Source organism: Artemia franciscana, chromosome 17 (assembly GCF_032884065.1).
Source record: "Artemia franciscana chromosome 17, ASM3288406v1, whole genome shotgun sequence".
In the NCBI taxonomy this organism is placed as follows: Eukaryota; Metazoa; Arthropoda; class Branchiopoda; order Anostraca; family Artemiidae; genus Artemia; species Artemia franciscana.
In genome coordinates this window covers 10,066,187-10,089,254 of record NC_088879.1, presented here as the reverse complement: position 1 = coordinate 10,089,254, position 23,068 = coordinate 10,066,187, and the positions used below count along the sequence as shown (strand labels likewise).

The 23,068-nt window shown below is 35.1% G+C and overlaps 1 protein-coding gene across 2 annotated transcripts in view; it reads right to left on the bottom strand.

Moving 5' to 3' along the window:
- Positions 1-21,652, bottom strand: part of LOC136037817 (apoptosis-inducing factor 3-like) — a 73,106-nt gene extending 51,454 nt beyond the window's left edge. The window contains exons 1-3 of one of the 2 annotated variants that reach the window (XM_065720650.1): positions 21,383-21,652; positions 9,315-9,483; positions 6,934-7,109 (exon numbers count right to left, since the gene is read on the bottom strand). In XM_065720650.1, coding sequence (XP_065576722.1) covers positions 6,934-7,109; positions 9,315-9,483; positions 21,383-21,413 — 376 coding nt within the window. In that variant the 5' untranslated portion in view covers positions 21,414-21,652. The remainder of the gene's footprint in view (positions 1-6,933; positions 7,110-9,314; positions 9,484-21,382) is intronic. The other variant, XM_065720651.1, reaches the window with a different exon arrangement.
- Positions 21,653-23,068: the final 1,416 nt, after the last annotated feature.

Genomic DNA, 23,068 nt, shown 5'->3' with positions numbered 1-23,068 from the left:
AACTTTATATGGCCCCAGGACATAAATTACAACCCTTGTCCTGAAGGATGTGGGGAGGGGGGTTGTCATCATTAAAGACATAATTTACAGGACTTTTAACTACCTTGAACAAAAGGGCTATCTCAAAATGTTGATTGCATGTGTTTGGGGAAATCGTGGATGTTGTAGGGGCGTCAGTTCCCACCTGGTCACTTATGACTATTAAAAGCGGCACTAGTCCCTTCAATTTTCAATTGAATGAGCCTTTTTAGAAGTTTCTATGATAGCAAATGGCAATCTCAAAATTTCTATCAGAAGCATTTCGGGAAAATACGAGGTGTGGGGGGGTATCCACTATCCGATTAACCTGAATCTTAAAGAAGACACTAGTACTTTTGACTACCAATCCAATGAGTCCCCTCCAAAGTTTAAATGATCACCTTTTCTATATAAGCCATAAATGGCCCCAGGGCATAACTTACAACCCTTGCCCTGAGGGCTGTGGGGGAGGGGTTTGTAACCTCAAAGACATAATTTTCGGGCCCTTTAACTACGCTGAACAAAATGGCTGTCTCAAAACCTTGATTGGATGTGTTTGGGGAAATGGTGGGAGTGGGAGGGGGTTAGTACATTTCAGGAAAATGCAAAGTGTGTGGGGGGATATCCGTCCTCAGATCACCTTGAATCTAAAAAAGGATACCAGAACTTCTGATTACAATCCAATGAGCCCCTTCTGAAGTTTATACGACCATCCTTTCTATAAAAACTTTATATGGCCCCAGGACATAAATTACAACCCTTGTCCTGAAGGATGTGGGGAGGGGGGTTGTCATCATTAAAGACATAATTTCCAGGACTTTTAACTACCTTGAACAAAAGGGCTATCTCAAAATGTTGATTGCATGTGTTTGGGGAAATCGTGGATGTTGTAGGGGCGTCAGTTGCCACCTGGTCACTTATGACTATTAAAAGCGGCACTAGTCCCTTCAATTTTCAATTGAATGAGCCTTTTTAGAAGTTTCTATGATAGCAAATGGCAATCTCAAAATTTCTATCAGAAGCATTTCGGGAAAATACGAGGTGTGGGGGGGTATCCACTATCCGATTAACCTGAATCTTAAAGAAGACACTAGTACTTTTGACTACCAATCCAATGAGTCCCCTCCAAAGTTTAAATGATCACCTTTTCTATATAAGCCATAAATGGCCCCAGGGCATAACTTACAACCCTTGCCCTGAGGGCTGTGGGGGAAGGGGGTTGTCATCTTCAAATAAATAGTTCAACTACAACTATGTTGAAGAAAATGGCTATCTCTAAATTTTGATTTGATGTCTTTGAATGGAGGGCGTGGGAAGGGGTTTAGCTGCCCTCCTATCACTTTCGACTATTAAAAAGGACACTAGCCGTTTTAATTTCCAATCCAATGAGCCCCTTTTGAAGTTTCTACGACAAGTCCTTCGATACGAAGTGCCCTGGCCTAAGACCAAAACAAATTTCTAAACAAATAAATAATACATTGTGCCCACCATCGTTCTTAGGCAGCGCTAATGTGCTGCCTACGATATAAAGAAAATATAAGAATATGCAGTAACAAATGACATTCTTACGGATATAGTCTAAAAAAGAAGTTTTTCAGCAAGACTTAATGGCTAGGTTTGTCAGTGAGCAGGGTTTGAATCATTTTCATATATCGTGAATGTATGTTTCGATCGTGGAACATACCCTCTAATTTTGTTAAAATGTACCTGCAAAAACTGCACAAATCCCACGATTTTGGGAATTGCCCCTGGAGCTAAGTGGGTCAAGTTTCCCTGGAGGTGCAGTTGGTGGTCTGTTTGATTGCTGTCTTTTTATTCGTGTTTGATTTTAGATTTTCTTTCCTTTAATATGTAGTTTTTTATTGTTTCTTTCTCCACACTGAGGAGGTCTTGTTGGAGATTAAATAAAAATAAAAAAAAAACAACTTTTTTTTTAACTGAAAGTAAGGACCAACATTAAAACCCAAAACGAACAGAAATTATTCCTTACATGAAGGGTTTACCCCTCTCCAATACATTGCTCTTTACGCTAGAGCTGTTATCAATTTTAAAAAAGCTTCCTATTCTAATTAGACGACCCCTGTGTTTCATTAGCCAATCTTAAAAATTGGGACAAACAGTCAAACTTTAGCAAAAAGAGCAAGGTATTGAGGAGGGGACAACCCTCCACAATACACAACCCTCCACACTGAGGACGTCCTGTTGGAGATTAAATAAAGAAACAATTTTTTTTTTTTACTGAAAGTAAGGAACAACATTAAAACTCAAAACGAACATAAATTATTCCGTACATGAAGGGTTGCCCCCTTTCCAATACCTTACTCTTTACGCTAGAGCTGTTATCAATTTTAAAAAAGCTTCCTATTCTAATTCGACCCCTGTGTTTCAGTAGTCAATCTTAAAAATTGGGACAAACAGTCAAACTATAGCAAAAAAAAGCAAGGTATTGAGGAGGGGGCAACCCTTCATATGCGGAATGATTTCTGTTCATTTTTTGTTTTTATGGTGCTCCTTACTTTCAGTTAAAAAAAAACAATTTATTAAACAATTAATTTCAGATTGTTTTTCAAATAATGCCGGTAAAACTGGCTCAACCTGCATAAAATATACCCACCCACCCCCCTCTAATGGGAAACTCCTCCGTGGAAATTTCCTCCAACATAAAGTGCACCCCCCATCAAATTCCCTCTATATAGTTCTATTCTCGCTGAAAATTCCCTCCCCGTAAAATTTTTGCGGACGATTCAGCCTGAAAAATTCTTCTTAGCATACTTTCTTTTGAAGAAGACTTCAAAATTAGAGAAAACCTCTAATTGGTTCCTCGATCACTCCGGAAATGCCCCTTCTGTGGAAATTTTGTCCCCTCCAATGCCAAATTGAGTTTACAAAGATAATGTCCCCAGTGTAAAATATCCCCTGGATAGTTCACCCCCGGGAATTCTTCCTACCCCAAGATTCTTCCTATGGAGGCACAAATCCCCCCCTGAAAATTGTCTGTATACTTCCCGATAGGAAATATTATATGTAAACAATGGGAATTTTTCATAGCTTACAGGCTTCTTCCCACGGACTGTGGGGAGGCATTTTACCGCTAAAGATATAGTTATTTGATCCTTCAACTGCACTGAACAAAATGCCTATCGTAAAATTTGATTAGATAGCTTTGGGGGAAAATGGGCGTGAGAGGAGGGGGGCAGATGCCCTCCAATTTTTTTGGTTACTTAAAAAGGGCACTAAAACTTTTAGTTTCCTTTCAAATGTACCCTCTCCCGACATTCTAGGACTATTATTTTAATAAGATCACCCCTGAAAAAAAAGTAAACACGCATTCGTGATCTGTCTTCTGGCAAAAACAGCAAAATTCCACACTTTTTATATAGGAGTTTGAAACTTCTACAGCGGTGTTCTCTAGTATGCTGAGTAGGATGGCGTGATTTTCATTAGAATTCCTTGAATTTTAGGAGGTGTTTCCCCCTATTTGAAAATCAGGCTATTTTCTCAGGCTTGTAACTTTTGATGGGTAATATTAAACTTGATGAATCTTACATATTTGGAATCAGTATAATAAGCTGATTCTTGTGATGTATCCATTGATATCAAAATGATGTCAGAAATTATAATCGTTTTTTAGAGTTTCGGTTACTACTGAGCCGAGTCACTCCATACTTACAGTAAATACTGCTGATTCAAAGCTTGTATGGAGATCAGGTCACATTGGAAAAGAATTCAGTTTTTTCATTCTTACCTCATCACAGATACCATTAAAATGATCCCGCTTATAAAACAGATAGCTGTTTCTTCAGTAAAATAATTAGAATATGGAATAACTGAAAACATTGGAATAATCAAGACAATATTAAAACAAAAACGGAATAATTAAAGTCAAAATTTCACCAAGGGTTCAAAAGTTTCTATCCTCCGGGCTCAAAACTTGATATTAAAATAAAATGCAAAAAAGGTTATTCAGCAGTCCTACTAAAGAAAAATATAGGCTTTTGCCGCTTGTTCTTGAATCATTGGTAATCCCAGACTGCAAAAATTAAATTCTAAAAAAAAAATTAATTTACACTGGATTACCACTACTTACCTGATTATCACAACCACTAGACCATATTACCACTACCACCATATTTTTTTAGACGACTAGATTACCACTACAGTACTTTACGCTATTTTATCTGATTTAAATATCGCTGATTCAAAGCACCTATGGAAATCAAGGCTTGAAATTCCTTGACTGTCACCTGATTAAAATTCCCTCCCACTTTCCATATAGTGCACTTGTTTTTCATAAATACACATCGAAAGTATAACAGTTCAAAATAGGGATGGAACCTTTTAATAGACAGTGAACAAATATAAAATTTGTTAAAAAACGTTGTTAAAAGTTAAATTTGTTAAAAGTTAAAAAACTTTTAACTGGATATTTCGAACACATACAGTGTTCCCTATTTTGAACTGTTATACTTTCGTCATGGAAAGGCAGTGTGGTCTTCGAAGTTATCTACGTAGAAATACACATAAAATAAGTAAAGTCTAAATTCTAAACAGAGTCCGAATATCTCTATCTATCAAGGCTCCTAATTTCAGGAAAATTCCACAAAGCAAGAAAACGTTCAAAATAGAATGTAAAAAAGGTTATTCCGCAGTCTTACAAAGAAAAATGCAGGATTTTACCACCTCCTCTTGGTAAATCCCTGGTAAGCCCATACTACCAAAATAAATATAACAAACGCTTTGCACTAAACTAAAAAAAAATACAACAACTTCTACCTGTTTCTAATGAAAAGGATGCACCATGCCAGGGACACCCCCTCCTCTTGGTAAATCCTTGGTAAGCCCATGCTACCAAAATCAATCTAAAAAACACTTTGCACTAAAGTAAAAAAAATACAACAACTTCTACCTGTTTCTAATGAAAAGGACGCACCATGCCAGGGGCACCCCCTCCTCTTGGTAAATCCTTGGTAAGCCCATGCTACCAAAATCAATCTAAAAAACGCTTTGCACTAAAATAAAAATAAATACAACAACTTCTACCTGTTTCTAATGAAAAGGATGCACCATGCCAGGGGCACCCCCTCCTCTTGGTAAATCCTTGGTAAGCCCATGCTACCAAAATCAATCTAGAAAACGCTTTGCACTAAAATAAAAATAAATACAACAACTTCTACCTGTTTCTAATGAAAAGGATGCACCATGCCAGGGACACCCCCTCCTCTTGGTAAATCCTAGGTAAGCCCATGCTACCAAAATCATTCTAAAAAACGCTTTGCACTAAAATAAAAATAAATACAACAACTTCTACCTGTTTCTAATGAAAAGGATACACCATGTCAGGGGCCCCCCCTCCTCTTGGTAAATCCTTGGTAAGCCCATGCTACCAAAATCAATCTAGAAAACGCTTTGCACTAAACTAAAAATAAATACAACAACTTCTACCTGTTTCTAATGAAAAGGACGCACCATGCCAGGGGCACCCCCTCCTCTTGGTAAATCCTTGGTAAGCCCATGCTACCAAAATCAATCTAAAAAACGCTTTGCACTAAAATAAAAATAAATACAACAACTTCTACCTGTTTCTAATGAAAAGGATGCACCATGCCAGGGGCACCCCCTCCCCTTGGTAAATCCTTGGTAAGCCCATGCTACCAAAATCAATCTAGAAAACGCTTTGCACTAAAATAAAAATAAATACAACAACTTCTACCTGTTTCTAATGAAAAGGATGCACCATGCCAGGGACACCCCCTCCTCTTGGTAAATCCTAGGTAAGCCCATGCTACCAAAATCATTCTAAAAAACGCTTTGCACTAAACTAAAAATAAATACAACAACTTCTACCTGTTTCTAATGAAAAGGATACACCATGTCAGGGGCACCCCCTCCTCTTGGTAAATCCTTGGTAAGCCCATGCTACCAAAATCAATCTAAAAAACACTTTGCACTAAAATAAAGATAAATACAACAACTTCTACCTGTTTCTAATGAAAAGGATACACCATGTCAGGGGCACCCCCTCCTCTTGGTAAATCCTTGGTAAGCCCATGCTACCAAAATCAATCTAAAAAACACTTTGCACTAAAAAAAAAAAAATACAACAACTTCTACCTGTTTCTAATGAAAAGGATGCACCATGCCAGGGGCACCCCCTCCTCTTGGTAAATCCTTGGTAAGCCCATGCTACCAAAATCAATCTAAAAAACACTTTGCACTAAAATAAAGATAAATACAACAACTTCTACCTGTTTCTAACGAAAAGGATGCACCATGCCAGGGACACCCCCTCCTCTTGGTAAATCCTAGGTAAGCCCATGCTACCAAAATCAATCTAAAAAACGCTTTGCACTAAAATAAAAATAAATACAACAACTTCTACCTGTTTCTAATGAAAAGGATGCACCATGCCAGGGGCATCCCCTCCTCTTGGTAAATCCTAGGTAAGCCCATGCTACCAAAATCAATCTAAAAAACACTTTGCACTAAAATAAAAATAAATACAACAACTTCTACCTGTTTCTAACGAAAAGGATGCACCATGCCAGGGACACCCCCTCCTCTTGGTAAATCCTAGGTAAGCCCATGCTACCAAAATCAATCTAAAAAACGCTTTGCACTAAAATAAAAATAAATACAACAACTTCTACCTGTTTCTAATGAAAAGGATGCACCATGCCAGGGGCACCCCCTCCTCTTGGTAAATCCTTGGTAAGCCCATGCTACCAAAATCAATCTAAAAAACGCTTTGCACTAATCTAAAAATAAATACAACAACTGCTACCTGTTTCTAATGAAAAGGATGCACCATGCCAGGGGCACCCCCTCCTCTTGGCAAATCCTTGGTAAGCCCATGCTACCAAAATCAATCTAAAAAACACTTTGCACTAAAATAAAAATAAATACAACAACTTCTACCTGTTTCTAATGAAAAGGATGCACCATGCCAGGGACACCTAACCTTTCCATCACAGATCGAGCCCTTTCCTAGAGGGCCGCCATAATGAGGGCATTTACTTCCAATAGCATGTAGTTTACCACTTGTTCTTACAACTACTATCTCAGTTTCATCATCTAGCTTCAGTGTTTTCATCCTATACAAGAAAAAAGTAAATGTATCACATAAAATGGTTACAGAGGCTACTCATACCCATAAAATATATCCATAGTTCACCCATAAGTATACCCATAAAATGTTATATCAGCCACAGACTTAGGATTTGGCTTTTTCAATAATTCAAACTCAGAGGTAACCATTGCTAAGACACTTTATAGCACTGGTGGATTCAGAGGGACTTCGGGCCCCCTAAGATTTTTTTGGCGCCCTCATTCCGTGTTTTTTCTGTTTTTCACAATTTTTTTTTTTAAATAAATTTGTCAATTTGGTTAATGTCACATTCAGCCCCCCTCCAAGATGTTGTTCTAGATGCATCTTTGCTTTATAGATTCGTGAATTTTAGAAATACCGAGCTGCCCTTTAGCCCTTTAGAGATACCGAGCTGCCCTTTCGTGCCTCAAAATATCTGAGGTATTAAATATCTCCCAAATTTATATTTAACATAAGCTCTTGTCTAATAAATTCCCATTGTTTGTTTTCTCAACAAACTTTTATCCTTAAGATTAATCCAAATATAAGTTACAATTCCTGAATCAGCATCAAAAGGCAATTATTCTCACTTGACTATGGGCTAGAGTTCATTCTTTGCTAGGTAGCCCCTAATGGCCCCTAACGATATAATAAAATAATAAAAGGCCCCTAATGGCGCAACCATGATTAACTTATAAAATGTCCAAAAAAGATATCTTACGAAAAAGTACAGAGCTAAATTAAACCAAACTCAAAACGAATAGAAATAAATATTTATAAATAAATAAGACATGAAAAGAGCAAAGATTACAGTCAACATTTAAGTTAAACCTAAAATGAACAAAAATTACCACAAAAAGGAGTAGGGCTAACACCACCTAAGACTTCTGAAGGTCAGAGCGTCATTTGGGCTTCACTAAAAAATGTTTTTACTGGTCAAAACATCAAGAGCAGCAACAAAAAAAAGAAAGAAAATCACCATAATAAACAAGATCACTGAAAAGAGCTAACGAGAGTAAACTGAGAGTAAGTCTACTCTACTCTGAGAGTAAGTCTAAGAGTAAGAGTCTACTATTAGAATCATTAATATAGGGTGATACATGATGGAATATATCAACAACAGCTCCCTGTCACCCTTTTATAACATAAATTATTTCTGTAAGGACTTGAACCCTGATTTTATTATGCTGTTTCAGTGTGAATTGCCGTTATATATATATATATATATATAAAAAAAAAACAAAAAAAAACAACAGTCTAACTTGATAGATTAATAGAATTCCATACTCCACAAACTTTTCATTACTAGCACCGTGTTACCAACCTCAGCTGCTCCAAATTCATATACTTTGCATTATGTTTCACTTTTAAATTACATTCCAACCAATTCCTAAGCAAACAAAAAATTAAACTCTAGCGTTGAAGAAAACAGGAAAAGATCTACTGTAGGCCAAAGCATCATTGCTTCCTTTAGTAAAACATACCCCCCACCAACTAACAACACTTGTAGTAAGTTTCCCATCAGCCAAGATTAATAATCCTTACTTCTAAGCATTAGAATGATAGAAATAACTATTCCAAACAAACACAAAGTAGAAATTATAGGGAAAATCTTTTCAAGACAGTGGAAATCTAATCTGTGGATATTTCGGCCCTATGTCCAAGGTCCGTCTTCTGCACAATACAAGAAAGATATATATATATATATATATATATATATATATATATATATATATATATATATATATATATATATATATATATATATAAACTTACATTAAAACGTTAGAATTAAAACAAATAATCTTTTTCAATTTTTTTTAAAACAGCCCTAGCATCCTTACTTCAACGAAGTTCGAGTCCTTGTTGAGTCTTGGTTGAACTTTCTTGAAGTAAGGATGCTAGGGCTGTTTTAAAAAAGTTTATTTATATATACATATTTTTTTTCTTTCTTGTATTGTACAGAGGATGGCCCTTTGACATAGGGCCGAAATGTCCACAAATTTGGTTAACACTGTCTTGAAAAGATTTTCCCTATTGTTTCTACTTTGTGTTTGTTTGTTATGGAAAGGCAGTGTGGTCTTCGTCACTATTTTCGTCTAAATAACTATTAATTTTGAGTATTGTTAACCTATTGTTGTACTACTAACAATGTATAATCATGACAGACACTAATTGTGACAAATAATATTCCTATAACATTAGCACTTACTCATTTTCATTCAGGTCAACTTTTTTAATCTTAAATGTTTGAAGACTAGCTTCTTCTGGAGTAGCATTGACAGCTTTGCTAGATGTCTCTTCTTTCATGGCTTCATTGACTTTGTCTCGTTTCTTTGCAGATTCAGGATGACTGGATGTTGCAGTGCTTCCAACATCATCTATAAGGAAATATTACATATTATACTCTTGTCACAGGTGTAAGTCCATGTAAGATCCACCTTTGCAAGGGAGTAGGGGTAGAGGAATTATAACATATACGAATTTTTGGCTATTTCAGGGGATTTAGCTTCAGCAAAATAATCTAATTCAAGTTGATTTTTCAGAAGAATTCTGTGGGGTAAGAGTCCTTCTACTCTTTGAGGAGAATGTACGCTACTCTCTGTTGTTATCTAGGTTGCGTACTCTTCCCTAAGTATTCCAAATTAAGGTAACCAGAACAAACAACATGCACACATATTTAACTCAAATGTACCACAGGTGTTGGGTAAAACAAGAAGAAGCTAAGGACAAAGCACCAGCAGATAAAAGATTGAGTATAGCAGATCCATAATGATGCTTTCTCCTTCTGCAAAATACGCTTAACACTGTTCACAGCAGCATCAAATTTTTTAACTATGCTGCACTTGGCTTATCACAAGAGATCATTTAAGCTGCAGGCATTAGCAAAAAGGATTAGGAAAGGTCCTAAAAATAGACAGCAAAAAGAATAAACATAAACTTTGCAAGGATCAAAAGTAGGTTAATTACATATTCTGCACAAAATACACCAGTAAAAAGTTCAATCCTGAAAACAATCCTAATAGATAGATGGATATTTGTTGCAAAAAAAAGCTACAGGGCCATGGCAAAAACCAAAAAGTAGAATAATAAATAGGCTACTCCTAAGGCATGAACTCAAAAAATACAGGGGTGTCAATTGGGGGAGGCAGGACATTTGACTCCCTTTTATTTGAAAGATAATTGTTTTTGGTGCAATATCCTCATGTAAAATATTTCTTTTTTGTATTTTCACTACAAAGGAACATATATTTTCCTTGCCCATGGACTTTGAAAAATGAATTTTGTACGACCCTCTCCCCCAAATATTCAAGGATCGACGCCACTGCCAACTCATATAAAACAAAATACAAAAATTCACATACATTCAATAACATTTTCAGCATTCATGCTGAGTACTCACTCTGTTTTAAAATTCGGTAGTCAAGATTTGTGTCAAATGATTAACAGCTAATTGTTCTGAATGGGCTATATAAACAAACTACTTGTCAAGATAGGCTAGTAAAAAGTCCCTCATTTAGAATTTTCACTTATATATGATAAGAGCATTGGTATAATCGAAAATAGCAGATCTTACTTGCAGTTTACAAATTCATCCAACATTCATTACAGTGGTAGGTCAGTCTAAGGGGGACTTAGATGAAAATGGAAGGTGTGGTAAATTACTGCTTATTGGGTCTTATTCTTATACTGGTTATATTGGGTTTTATTTGGGTGCACTTTACCTGGGATGCAGGTAAATTGGGATCAACAAAACTCTCCTGGAGTGATGGTGGGGCCAAATGTGGTTGGGACAAATAATGAGCAAGAGCAGGCTCCCATGAATACAACATTTATTCTACAAGTAGTACCTATGTCTCAAGCTTTACACAATCAGGTATACAACAGACAGTAGGATTTAATCAGGCTAGACAATCACCACATGCCACATCTCTAGCCCCCAACAATAGGCACAGTCAGTATTAAATTTATATCTCACTACACTCTCAAAATAGATGTACAGTCTCTAAAAAAGTTCATTTGTTTGTTCAAGTTCTATTTATTTTCATAAAATAACAATAACAAAAACAATATCCCAAAGGGCTCAATGGCCCGTTATTTGGGAAACGGCATACAATAAATAAAGAATCATAAAAACTTGTCATAAACATACTAAATAACATCTAAATATAAATATGTAAGGAAAAGAAATCAACTCACCAGCAGTCCCCACGAAACAGCAACCCTCACATCACCCGATAATAAAATACAAATTAAAATTCTCGCGTCATCGAGGATGAATGCAATAGATGAAAACTACCCATCTCTTCCCCCAGACAAAACCATGAATTCAGGAAATACGAATCGTAAGAAGTGGAGGGCATTATAAATTTGTCAAATTTAGAATTATCTCATGACTTTGGACAACAAGCCAAAAGAGCTATTTCCCCAACCCTCCTCAAGGAAAACAGCAGAGTAGCAAACAGTTGCTGCACAGCTCCTTCTAGGTACAAGCCAAAAGAGATATTTCCCCAACTCTCCTCAAGGAAAACAGCAGAGTAGCAAAAAGTTGCTGCATAGCTCCTTCTAGGTACAAGCCAAAAGAGCTATTTCCCCAACTCTCCTCAAGTAAAACAGCAGAGTAGCAAAAAGTTGCTGCACAGCTCCTTCTAGGTACAAGCCAAAAGAGCTATTTCCCCAGCTCTCCTCAAGAAAAACAGCAGAGTAGCAAAAAGCTGCTGCACAGCTCCTTCTAGGTACAAGCCAAAAGAGCTATTTCCCCAACTCTCCTCAAGGAAAACAGCAGAGTAGCAAAAAGTTGCTGCACAGCTCCTTCTAGATACAAGCCAAAAAATAAGGGAGTCCAGATTCTGAATAGATTTGAAAACAGAATTATCTTGTCTAGCAAAAATAAAATAAAAACCTTGCCTATGAGAAGAGACCACTTCAAGCCTTAAAGAAGCTTTGAAACTGAGCAGTTTGAATTTGAACTGAGCAAAGATACTTCATAATACTTCTACTCATTGAATCTGCTGTTATAAAGCATTGACTATTAACAAAGTAGGTGAAACAGAAGTCTAAGCAGAGGGATTTAAACCCATATGTCAAGGAGTAATAGGACAGACGCCAAAAGAAATCACTGAGCTAAATGCTTCAGTAAAATCTATAAAACGATTGAAAAGATTTAATAGAGAAAGAAACAATTGGAAAATAGCTTATCGATTTGTGTAACTTTTGAGAGTAATCCTTTGCCCTCAGCTCATTGGCTCTATGGAAGCAAAGGGGAAGTTTAAGAATACCAAAGTCCTATTGTCCAGTACTTCAAGTGCCAAAAGTGTGGCCATATGCAGGCTCAATGCAGGGAACTGCAACCAATTTGTCTCAGAGGTACAGGTTCCCTCTAGTCAAAAGATAGTGAACTCAAGAAAGCAACAGAGAAAGAAGTGAAATTTCCATGCTTCTGTAGCATATAGATCTTATGCAGACGTATTAAACAGGAAAAAGGCCATGGAAATTAATAAAAAAAAAACCCTAGATAGACATTTTGACAAAGCTAGTGGTTTTTGTGTCTAGTGCACCAGGAGTGGTTGACTTGAAAGACTTGGAAATACAAGAAAGGGTCCACAGGTTATACTCTCTTATGAACACATCATTTAAAGAAAAGATAGATCCAAGTGAAATCTTAAAGCTGATCAACATGTCCCCTTAAATAAGAGTATTATCTAACATAATCTAAGGAAAATCCTTAGATTGCTCCAAGCTGCAATTTAAGGTAGGCTAATTATTATTTAATACCCAATCAGTCTAAAGAGCTAAAAAGGCTTAATTGAGAGCTTTGCAAGGAACAAAGAAATTAATATAATCTGCCTTCAAGAGAAATGGCTGACAAGCAGAGACACATGTTTAATGAAAGATTCCAACATAATTGCAAAGAATAGAGAAGAAGGTAGAAGAGGTGGATTACTTACAGCCACACCATCAAGACACTATCAAAAAGATAGTGCACTATCAGGTGTTAAATTTTGGATTAGTGGTGGATCAGAAGGTAAAAGTTTTTTCGGGTAGAGTTTGCACAAACAGTAAATCAAGGCTAATATTACCTAATATGTACCTAAAGGAAGCAATATAGATTTGGAAACTGTGATTAAAATAGTAACAAAAAAACAGTAAAATCAATAGATGGGTTTTTAATATCCGCCCCCCCCCCTGATATTTGGTGTGATTGTGGAAGTAAGAATAGTAGTGGAAGTGCACTGGAGAAGGTCAAGGACAAGATGAAGTAATTCTTTTGACACAATATGGGTTACCCACTAGAAAAAACTCACACAGGGGATCATATTCTACAATTGATTTAGCTTTTGCATCTACTAGAATGACAACTAAGACAGCTGTCACATCACAAACAAACGGTAATTCTGCCAGTGACCACTTAACTGTAATTGTTGATATTGAAGACAGAATTGAAAGCCTAAAAACTGATAACCAGATAAGATTAGATTTCAAAAGAGCAAACTGGAAAGAGGGTAGAACAGGCCTGGGATCTTATTCAACTGGAAGATGAACTCAACCCTTTTGAAGATATGTAAATCCCAACAACTCCAACTAGAGACAGTAGAAAAAATTATCCCACAGAGCAAAAAAGGAAAAATTTTTGACAGAGAACCTGTATGGCAGAATAGTGAATGTGAAGATACAAAAAAAGTAATGAATAAGGCAAAAAACGACTACAATAAAATCCTATCTACAGTTAACTGTACAAAGCTAAAGCAAATTTGCAAGAGCCACAAGTGATGCCAAAATTGATTCATGGATTAAGCTTGCAGAGAGTTTAAATGTCAAAGACTCATGTGGAAATGTTTACAAATTCATTAAAAGAATAGATAGTCGAAGCAATCCTTTAAATCTAAACACTCCATGGTAATTTAAAAAAGAGCTAATAATTGATGACAGGAATAAAGCTGAAGTAGGAGTTAGGCACCTAAGACAGACCACAGGCAAAGAGGACCCATTAATAAGGACAGACCTACACTCTAAAGTATTTGCTAAAGCCAGAAAACTAGCAGAGGAGGAAAGTAATGAAGCATAGAAGCTACCTTTCACTGAAGAGGAATTAGAAGGTATGTTAAATAAATAGCCAGGGTGGGATAGAGTCCACCCAGTATTATTGAAAAATCTTCCAATTAGATGGAAACAGAAATTATCAAAGGTTACTAACATGTTGTGTGAAAGGGAAGATTTTCAGACTGCTGGAAAGAAGGCATAGCAGTAAAGATACCACAACCTTAAAAACAGTTTAGTGGGAAAACACTTATTTATAACAATACTACCAGTTGTAGGAAAGATTTATGAAAGACTTGTCCAGAAAAAAGTTGATTTACATTATGGAGACGACACAAATCCTTCCGGACATTCAAAATGGATTCAGAAGGTAGAGGCACAGCTGATAGAAAAGTCATGATAATAAGATTTCAATATATTAAGGTGCATTTGACAACATTGTCCTCCAACAGATATTAAATGGACTTATAAGGCAAATTGATGAAGTTTTCAACAGAATATATGCCAGGAAGTTGCTATGCTTGCTGGAGGGTCAAAATAAAAAACAAGGTTCAAATTAAAAGAGGAGTTCCACAAGGAAGCATCATTGATCCTGATTTTACAACACAAGTGAACATGAGATTCCTGTTAAAGATCACATGAAATATGACTGAACTTTTTCTGATGACAACAAGACTTGGACCATGGAAGCTACCACAGAGGAAGCTGGAAAAGAAGCCCAACAAATACTTCTCCAAATAGAAACATGGGCAAGTATTCTAGATATATTATTTTAACTATCCAAAGTATAATCCATGATAATAACACAGAGGAGAAAAAACTAGGCCATCTGTTTTGAAATTCTATGGAAAATATATAGAAGTAGTACAAGAATACAAATCACTGGGGATATAATACAAATCCCTGGGGATAATACTGGTCAGTAAGATGAGGCTTGCCAAACATACTGAAAATCTCAAGCATTAAAATATATATCTAGTAAAAATGATGACAGGGAGAAGCCATGGAGCTCATCCAGCAGTAATGATAGAATTTTATGTTAAGTGGCCAAATATGACCAAAGACTGTGCAAAACACGGCTATTAAAATCGCCTTTGGAGCAAAAACAGACCACCCTAATTACCATCTTATCAATTTAATCTGGTATAGAACAACTGTCAATAAAAAGAGATACGCTGAAATATATTCAAATATATACTAAATATTCTGAAATATACAATAAATATATTAAAATATGTTCAATATTCATACTGAATATGCTAAAATATGCTCACAACATACTAATATCATAATAGGTAAATTTTTCACAGTTCACATTATTAACTTACAAATAAAGTGAACATACCACTTGATGCCTTTTTTATATTTTTACAAATATAATAATTGCTTCTATCATAAATTCAAATTTAAGCACTTTTTGACCTAGCCTAACTACAAATAATTTTGGTGCTGAGAAAATTGAGTATTATTTTGTTGAAAATGACCAAAAATGCATACTCTAATTGAAAATTCAGCATCTAGGAAGAAGAAAATGGCATAAATGGCAAAATAAAATTTATGGATCCTACTTAATTGTGGAAAATCAGTGCTTGTAGATTAGGTTATATGACATGAAATTTATAATGAAACAGAAAGTTTGAGACCAATGTTTTAAGCCTTCTTTATACCCAATATTTTGATCATTTTCAAGAGATCAAAAAGTGTTTAAATTTGAATTTGTATTAGAAGCAATTATTAAATTTGTAAAGAACATAAAAAAAGGCATTGAGTGATTGTTCACTTTATGGTAAGTCAATAATGTAAACTGCAAAAATTTTACCTAATAATACACATAATAGGCAACACTAAAATAAATTCAAAGAGTATAGGCATAAGATAAAAATCCCTCAATTAAGAAACATATTATTAAACACAGACTATGTTGTTTGAAGCTGCTAACACTGACGTACCAAAGGAAAAGAGTTGATACGATTTTAACCAAGAAAATCCCTTCTAAAAACATCCTTCCTGGTCTCTTTGCACAGTCCTTGCATTCTGGTACTAGAGGACATTCAATGAAGCTCCCCATGCAGCATTCCACAAGCCGACATAGAAGACATTTCTTCAGCCGAAGAGTCATCAATCTGTAGAATCAACTGTCTGAGGAAACAGTTTCTGCAACTTCAACCAACACGTTCAAGTCCCACCTTGATAAGGAATGGCTTTGCCAGGAGTTCCTTTACAATTGAGAAGAGCCTCCACAAGAGTCTAGATCAACAACCACAATCTACACCAAACAATTATATATATATATATATATATATATATATATATATATATATATATATATATATATATATATATATATATATATATATATATATATATATATATATATATATATATATATATATATATATATATATCTATATATATAAAAATAAGTTGTCTGTGGATCTGTGGATCAGGTGACGTCATGTTTGTCCGCATATGACGTCTGAATTATTTCACACTAATACAAAAGAAGAAAAAAAACTAAAAAAGGTAAAAACTACAAAAAAAACTAAAAAGAAAAAAAACTAAAAAAGCTAAAAAACTAAAAAAAAATAAAAAAAGGTAAAAATCTAATAACTAAAAAAAAACTGAAAAAAATAAAAAAAGGCAAAAACTACAAAAAAAAATAAAAACTAATAAAAAAACTAAAAAAGCTAAAAAACTAAAAAAAAACTAAAAAAAAACTAAAAAAAAGGTAAAAAACTAAAAAAAACTAAAAACTAAAAAAGAAAAAAACTAAAAAAAAGGAAAAAACTGAAAAATAAAAGAGAAAAAGAAAACTAAAAAAATATGAATAAATATATATAAAAATAAATTGTTTGTGGGTTATGTCTGTCTGTCTGTCTGTCGAGTGACATCGTGTTTGTCCGCATATGACGTCTGAATTATTTCACACTAATACAAAAGAAGAAAAAAAACTAAAAAAGGTAAAAACTACAAAAAAAACTAAAAAGAAAAAAAACTAAAAAAGCTAAAAAACTAAAAAAAACTTAAAAAAGGTAAAAAACTAAAAACTAAAAAAAACTGAAAAAACTAAAAAAAGGCAAAAACTAAAAAAAAACTAAAAACTAATAAAAAAACTAAAAAAGCTAAAAAACTAAAAAAACTAAAAAAAGGTAAAAAACAAAAAAAAACTAAAAACTAAAAAAGAAAAAACTAAAAAAAAGGAAAAAACTGAAAAATAAGAGAAAAAGAAAACTAAAAAAATATTAATAAATATAAAAAAAAATCTAAAAATCTAAATAAACTAAAAAAGAAAAAAAAGAAAAAAGGAAAAAAATAAAGGAGAAAAACAAAACTAAAAAACGAATGTATATACAGACCGGGACACTGGGATACAAATGACGACCGGGACACAGGGAATATAAATGACGACCGGGACACAGGGACACAACTACAATGGGGACGCCGGGGGGCACAGGGGGATATAAATGACGACCAGGACACCGGGACACAAGGAATATAAATGATGCCCGGGACACTCAAAGAGAAATCACAGACTGGAACACCGGGACACAGGGAATATAAATGACGACCGGGACACAGGGACATAACTACAAAGGGGACGCCGGGGTGCACAGGGGGATATATAAATGACGATGGCGACTCAGGGAATGGTCGATTAGCAATCACCATCAACAAAGCTCAAGGGCAATTATTAGAATCATGAGGTATAGATCTGAATACGGATTGTTTTCCCATGGACCATTATATGTTGCATGTTCAAGAGTCGGTAAACCTGACAATCTATTTATATGCACAGACAATGGGACAGCAAAGAATGTTGTATATTCGCAAGTTTTATGTAGTTAAAAACATATATATATATATATATATATATATATATATATATATATATATATATATATATATATATATATATATATATATATATATATATATATATATATCTATATTCACAGGTGGGACATAGGGACACAACTACAATGGCGCGTAACTAATATGGCGCGTAACGACTTACGCGCGCGGGGGGGCTTGGGGGGGGGGGCGCGAAGCGCCCCCCACCAACTAGGTGTTGGGGTGGCGCAAAGCGCCACCCCAACAGCTAGTATATATATATATATATATATATATATATATATATATATATATATATATATATATATGTATATATATATATATATATATATATATATACTAGCTGTTGGGGGCGCTTTGCGCCACCCCAACACCTAATTGGTGGGGGCGCTTCGCGCCCCCCCGCGCGCGTAAGTCGTTACGCGCCATTGTAGTTGTGTCCCTGTGTCCCACCTGTGAATATAGATAGATATATATATATATTTTTAACTATGTAAAACTTGCGAATATACAACATTCTTGGCTGTCCCATTGTTTGTGCATATAAATAGATTGTCAGGTTTACCGACTCTTGAACATGCAACATATGATTGTCCATGGGAAAAACAATCTGTATTCAGATCTATACCTCATTATTCTAATGATTGCCCTTGAGCTTTGTTGATGATGATTGCTAATCGAATATTCCCTGTGTCCCCGTCGTCATTTATATATTCCCCTGTGCCCCCCGGCGTCCCCGTTTTTGTTGTTTCCCTTTGTCCTGGTTGTCATTTGTGTCCCGGCATCCCAGTCTGTAATTTCTCTTTGAGTGTTGTGGTCATCATTTATATTCCCTATGTCCCAGTGTCCCGGTCGTCATTTGTGTTCTGGTCTGTAATTTCTCTTTGAGTGTCCTGGTCGTCATTTATATTCCCTGTGTCCCAGTTGTCATTTGTGTCCTGATGTCCTGGTCTGTAATTTCATCAGTTGACAAACATGACATCAGTCGACACACAAATATGATGTCACTCAACACACACACACACAGACAACTTATTTTTATATCTATAACTGGGACAAAGGGAATATAAATGACGACTGGGAACCTCAAAGAGAAATTACAGACTGGAACACCCGGACACAAATCACAACCAGGACACAGGGAATATGAATGACCACTGGGACATAAGGACACAACTACAACAGAGACGCCAGGGGCACAGGCGGGATATATAAATGACAACCAGGACACAGGGATTGTTCAAATAGAAATTACAGACTGGGACGCAAATGATGACCAGGACATCGGGAATATAAATGACAACCGGGACACTCAAAGAGAAATTACAAACTGGGATACCAGGACACAAATGACAACTGGGACACAGGGACACATCATTAGAATAATGAGGTATAGATCTCAATACAGATTGTTTTTCCCATGGACAATTATATGTTGCATGTTCAAGAGTCAGTAAACCTGACAATCTATTTATATGCACAGACAATGGGACAGCAAAGAATGTTGTATATTCACATGTTTTATGTAGTTAAAAACATATATATATATATATATATATATATATATATATATATATATATATATATATATATAATGGAAAGAGAAATCACCAGTGCAACAGCACAAACACAAAAAAAAACTGGCTTACCAATAAAGTGAACATATCACTTGATGCCTTTTTTATGCTCTTTATGAATATTATGAATAAGCACTTTTTAACCTAACCTTATTATAAATAATTTTAGCACTGAGAAAATGTAGTATTATTTTGTCAAAAAAAGCATAGAGAAAACATAGTATTATTTTGTCAGAAACAATTGGTAGCTTGTACTTTCATTGAAAATTTTTCATTTTGAAGAGCTCAAAGAGTGCTTAAATTTGAATTTGTAGTAGAAGCAATTATTGTATTTGTAAAGAACATAAAAAAAGACATCAACAGGTATTATAATTTTTTGTTGTGTCACAAATCAAGACATCAAATGGTGTCACAATTTTTTGAAATCTATCATTTTTAAGAGCAAAAATATGCTTAAATCTCAATTTAAGGTATAAGCAATTATTATAGGCATATTTGTAAAGAGCATAAAAAAGGCATCAAGTGGTATATTCACTTTATAGGAAAGCTAGTTATATGAACTGATATAATCCATTTTGGCAAACACAACAAGCATCATAAGTATTTCCTTCAAGACAACTTCCTGCTGTTTCTGATGGAAGAGATCTTGGGGTTATTGTAGATCACCAATTAAAGTTTAGCAGCCATGCTAAGTCTATTTCATCTTCTGCAAATAAAAACCTTGGTATCATAAAAAGAACCATCTCTAGCCAACACCCTAGATTTCTTATGAAGTTATATAAGGCATTTGTACGTCCACGCCTGGAGGTTGGAATGTCATTGGCAGCCCCTTTCTTCAAAAAAGATAAGAAGTTGCTTGAGGATGTACAGTGTTGTGCCACTAAGATGGTTAGCAACATTAATAAATTTCCATATGAAGAAAGACTATGTCATGTGAAGCTGCCAATGCTGACATACCAACAGAAAAGGGGTGACATTATTTTAACAAAAAAAAATCCTCTCTAAAAACACCCTTCCTGGTCTCTTTGCACAGCCCTTGCATTCTGGTACTAGAGGACATTCATTGAAGCTCTCCATGCAGTGTTCCATGAGTAACCATAGAAGCCACTTCTTCAGCCAAAGAATCATCAATATGTGGAACCAGCTCTCTGAAGAAACAGTTTCTGCTACTTCAACTGACATGTTCAAGTCCCACCTTGATAGGGAATGGCTCTGCCAGGAGTTACTTTACAATTGGGAAGTTGCAGAGTCCTCCACAAGAGTCTGAACTAATAGCCACAATCTACACCAAACAAATTCTTTTTTTTTCATGGAGCATCACAAGGATGGATAATCCTTATATTGCTCTAAGCTGCAATTTAAGGTACATAATTTTACCTAAAACTGAATAAATTGGGATTGAGCAAAGTGGTGAAGCTGAAAATAACTTTATTGTACTTCATTCAAGCAGAAGACCTAGGCTATTTTGCAAGGTTTCACTTTTATAAGACACATATTTTTAGAGGTTATCAAAGGTCAGGACCCTCTAGAGGGAGAGGGAGTGGAGGTAGGTACTTCAAAATACCTTACTGGGACATAGGCTACTTTAGCCTGAATAATAATAGAAAAGAATAGGCCTTGGCTATGCCTATAAAAAAAAAATTAATGACTAAGAATACAAAAATTATGAAGTTTGTTTCAGATTTTCCCATCAGAAAATAAAAGAAAAGTGCTGAACAAAGAAGATTATCTCAGCAGAAGCTAGAGGAGATGTTAACAATCAGCAACAACATCAGTCCAAGTAAATAAATATATAACAATTAGTTTAACACACCTTTAGATGACTTTGAACATCCACCTCCCATTTTCTTATCTTATTATTACAAATAGGACAGATTTGAGTTACTTCTGACAATCTTTGGCTAACTCCTCTGTACACAAGCCTTATTAGATGCTTTTTGAGTTAATTGAGATAAACTAATTCAGTTCCTCTGATAGCAGTGAGTTACTTCTTGCCTTCAATGGCTCTTTAATCACTTTCTGTGGATATAACTTGTTTCCTAATACAAAACATACTGACTAGTTCTTCATAACTTGCTCATGAGCGTGTTCCAGCTGAGACAAAAAGTAACTAAAAGTTACGGAAAAGTTACTAAAAGTAACTTTTTCCGTTCCAGCTGAGGCTATTTAGCAGCTGGAACGACAGAAAAGTTACTTCAAAGTAACTTTTTCAGTAACTTTTGCTAAAGATAGTTAACGAGCATCTTTAGTTAAGTAACTTAACATCATTATCATCACTACAATAATATAAAACTTTTATGATGGCTAACAAACAAAAGTTTGAAGACTATGAGCCTTTATGCAGTGAAGAGAATGGAACTGCAATTGTTCAAAGAACCAGTGATGGTAAACAATCTTATTTTGACCTTAAAATGATTTTTAATAAAAAATTCATTGGTAAAGTTCAAGCATTAATGTGATCTGCTGGGCATATCTAGAGAAGCTTGGTTGAATAGTTTGTTGGGGATGAAGTCTTCAGGTCTTGCTTTAGGAAGCTTCTAATTAAATTCCTGTAATCCTTGTACAGTTGCTAGCCTATCCAAAGTCAGTGGTAAATTGTTTTGTAGAGATGGCATAGCCTAGAGTGAGTAAGAGGTCTAATTGTCCAGAAAAAAATGTATATAGTTCAATCCCACTTGACAGAAAGAAACACTGTGTTACTCTGGAAGCTGATTTAAAACATTCAATGATAATTACTTAAGCTAGCCTTGGCTAGATTGAATCCTGTAATTCATTGAAGTTCTTCAAAAAACTTTTCAGTTTATTGGTAGCCTGTAACAACTTTTTAATATTAATTTTTAGATACATTTGAGCCCTCCTAGCAAAGTTTCTTGTAGGCTACTCCTGGCTTGAAAACCTAAGCTTAGGAGTTTAAGGCCTGGTGTTGCTGTTATTTTGGTTGGGATTAGGGTCAATGGTGTGACTCTGTAAGCTTAGCCACAGTACATCTAGCTATAATGATTAGCCTACCTGGAGAAATTTAGAAAAAAAACTAAAGAAGAATCAAATGTTTTTGCACTCAAATGAAGAATCAATGTTTTGTAACACTCCCAGCTACAGACATTGAATCAGGATATCACTTGCCGTGCAATGCTGACCATTGGTCAGCATACCATTTTTTTCCTTTTTTAAGTAGGCCTAACTTCTTGCTACATTAGAAAATAGGGTCAAAACTAGTAGGCTTTACAATTATGCAAAATAATGCAAAACTCAAACCCTCATGTATTGCTATCAAAATAGGAATTGAGAAGAATTGTATACATCAATGCATAACAAAAAATCTAAGCTATGCATCAATATGGTTGTTAGGTACTTGTGTATTATTCAGAACACACTCAATAAGTAAAGTTAGGTTCTTTTGTGAAACAAACTATGATGCAATTACATTTAAATTAATATTTATACATAGAGGTGGTTAGGTTAGGTATTTGATATAATGCACCCCCCCCCCCTTCCCCTA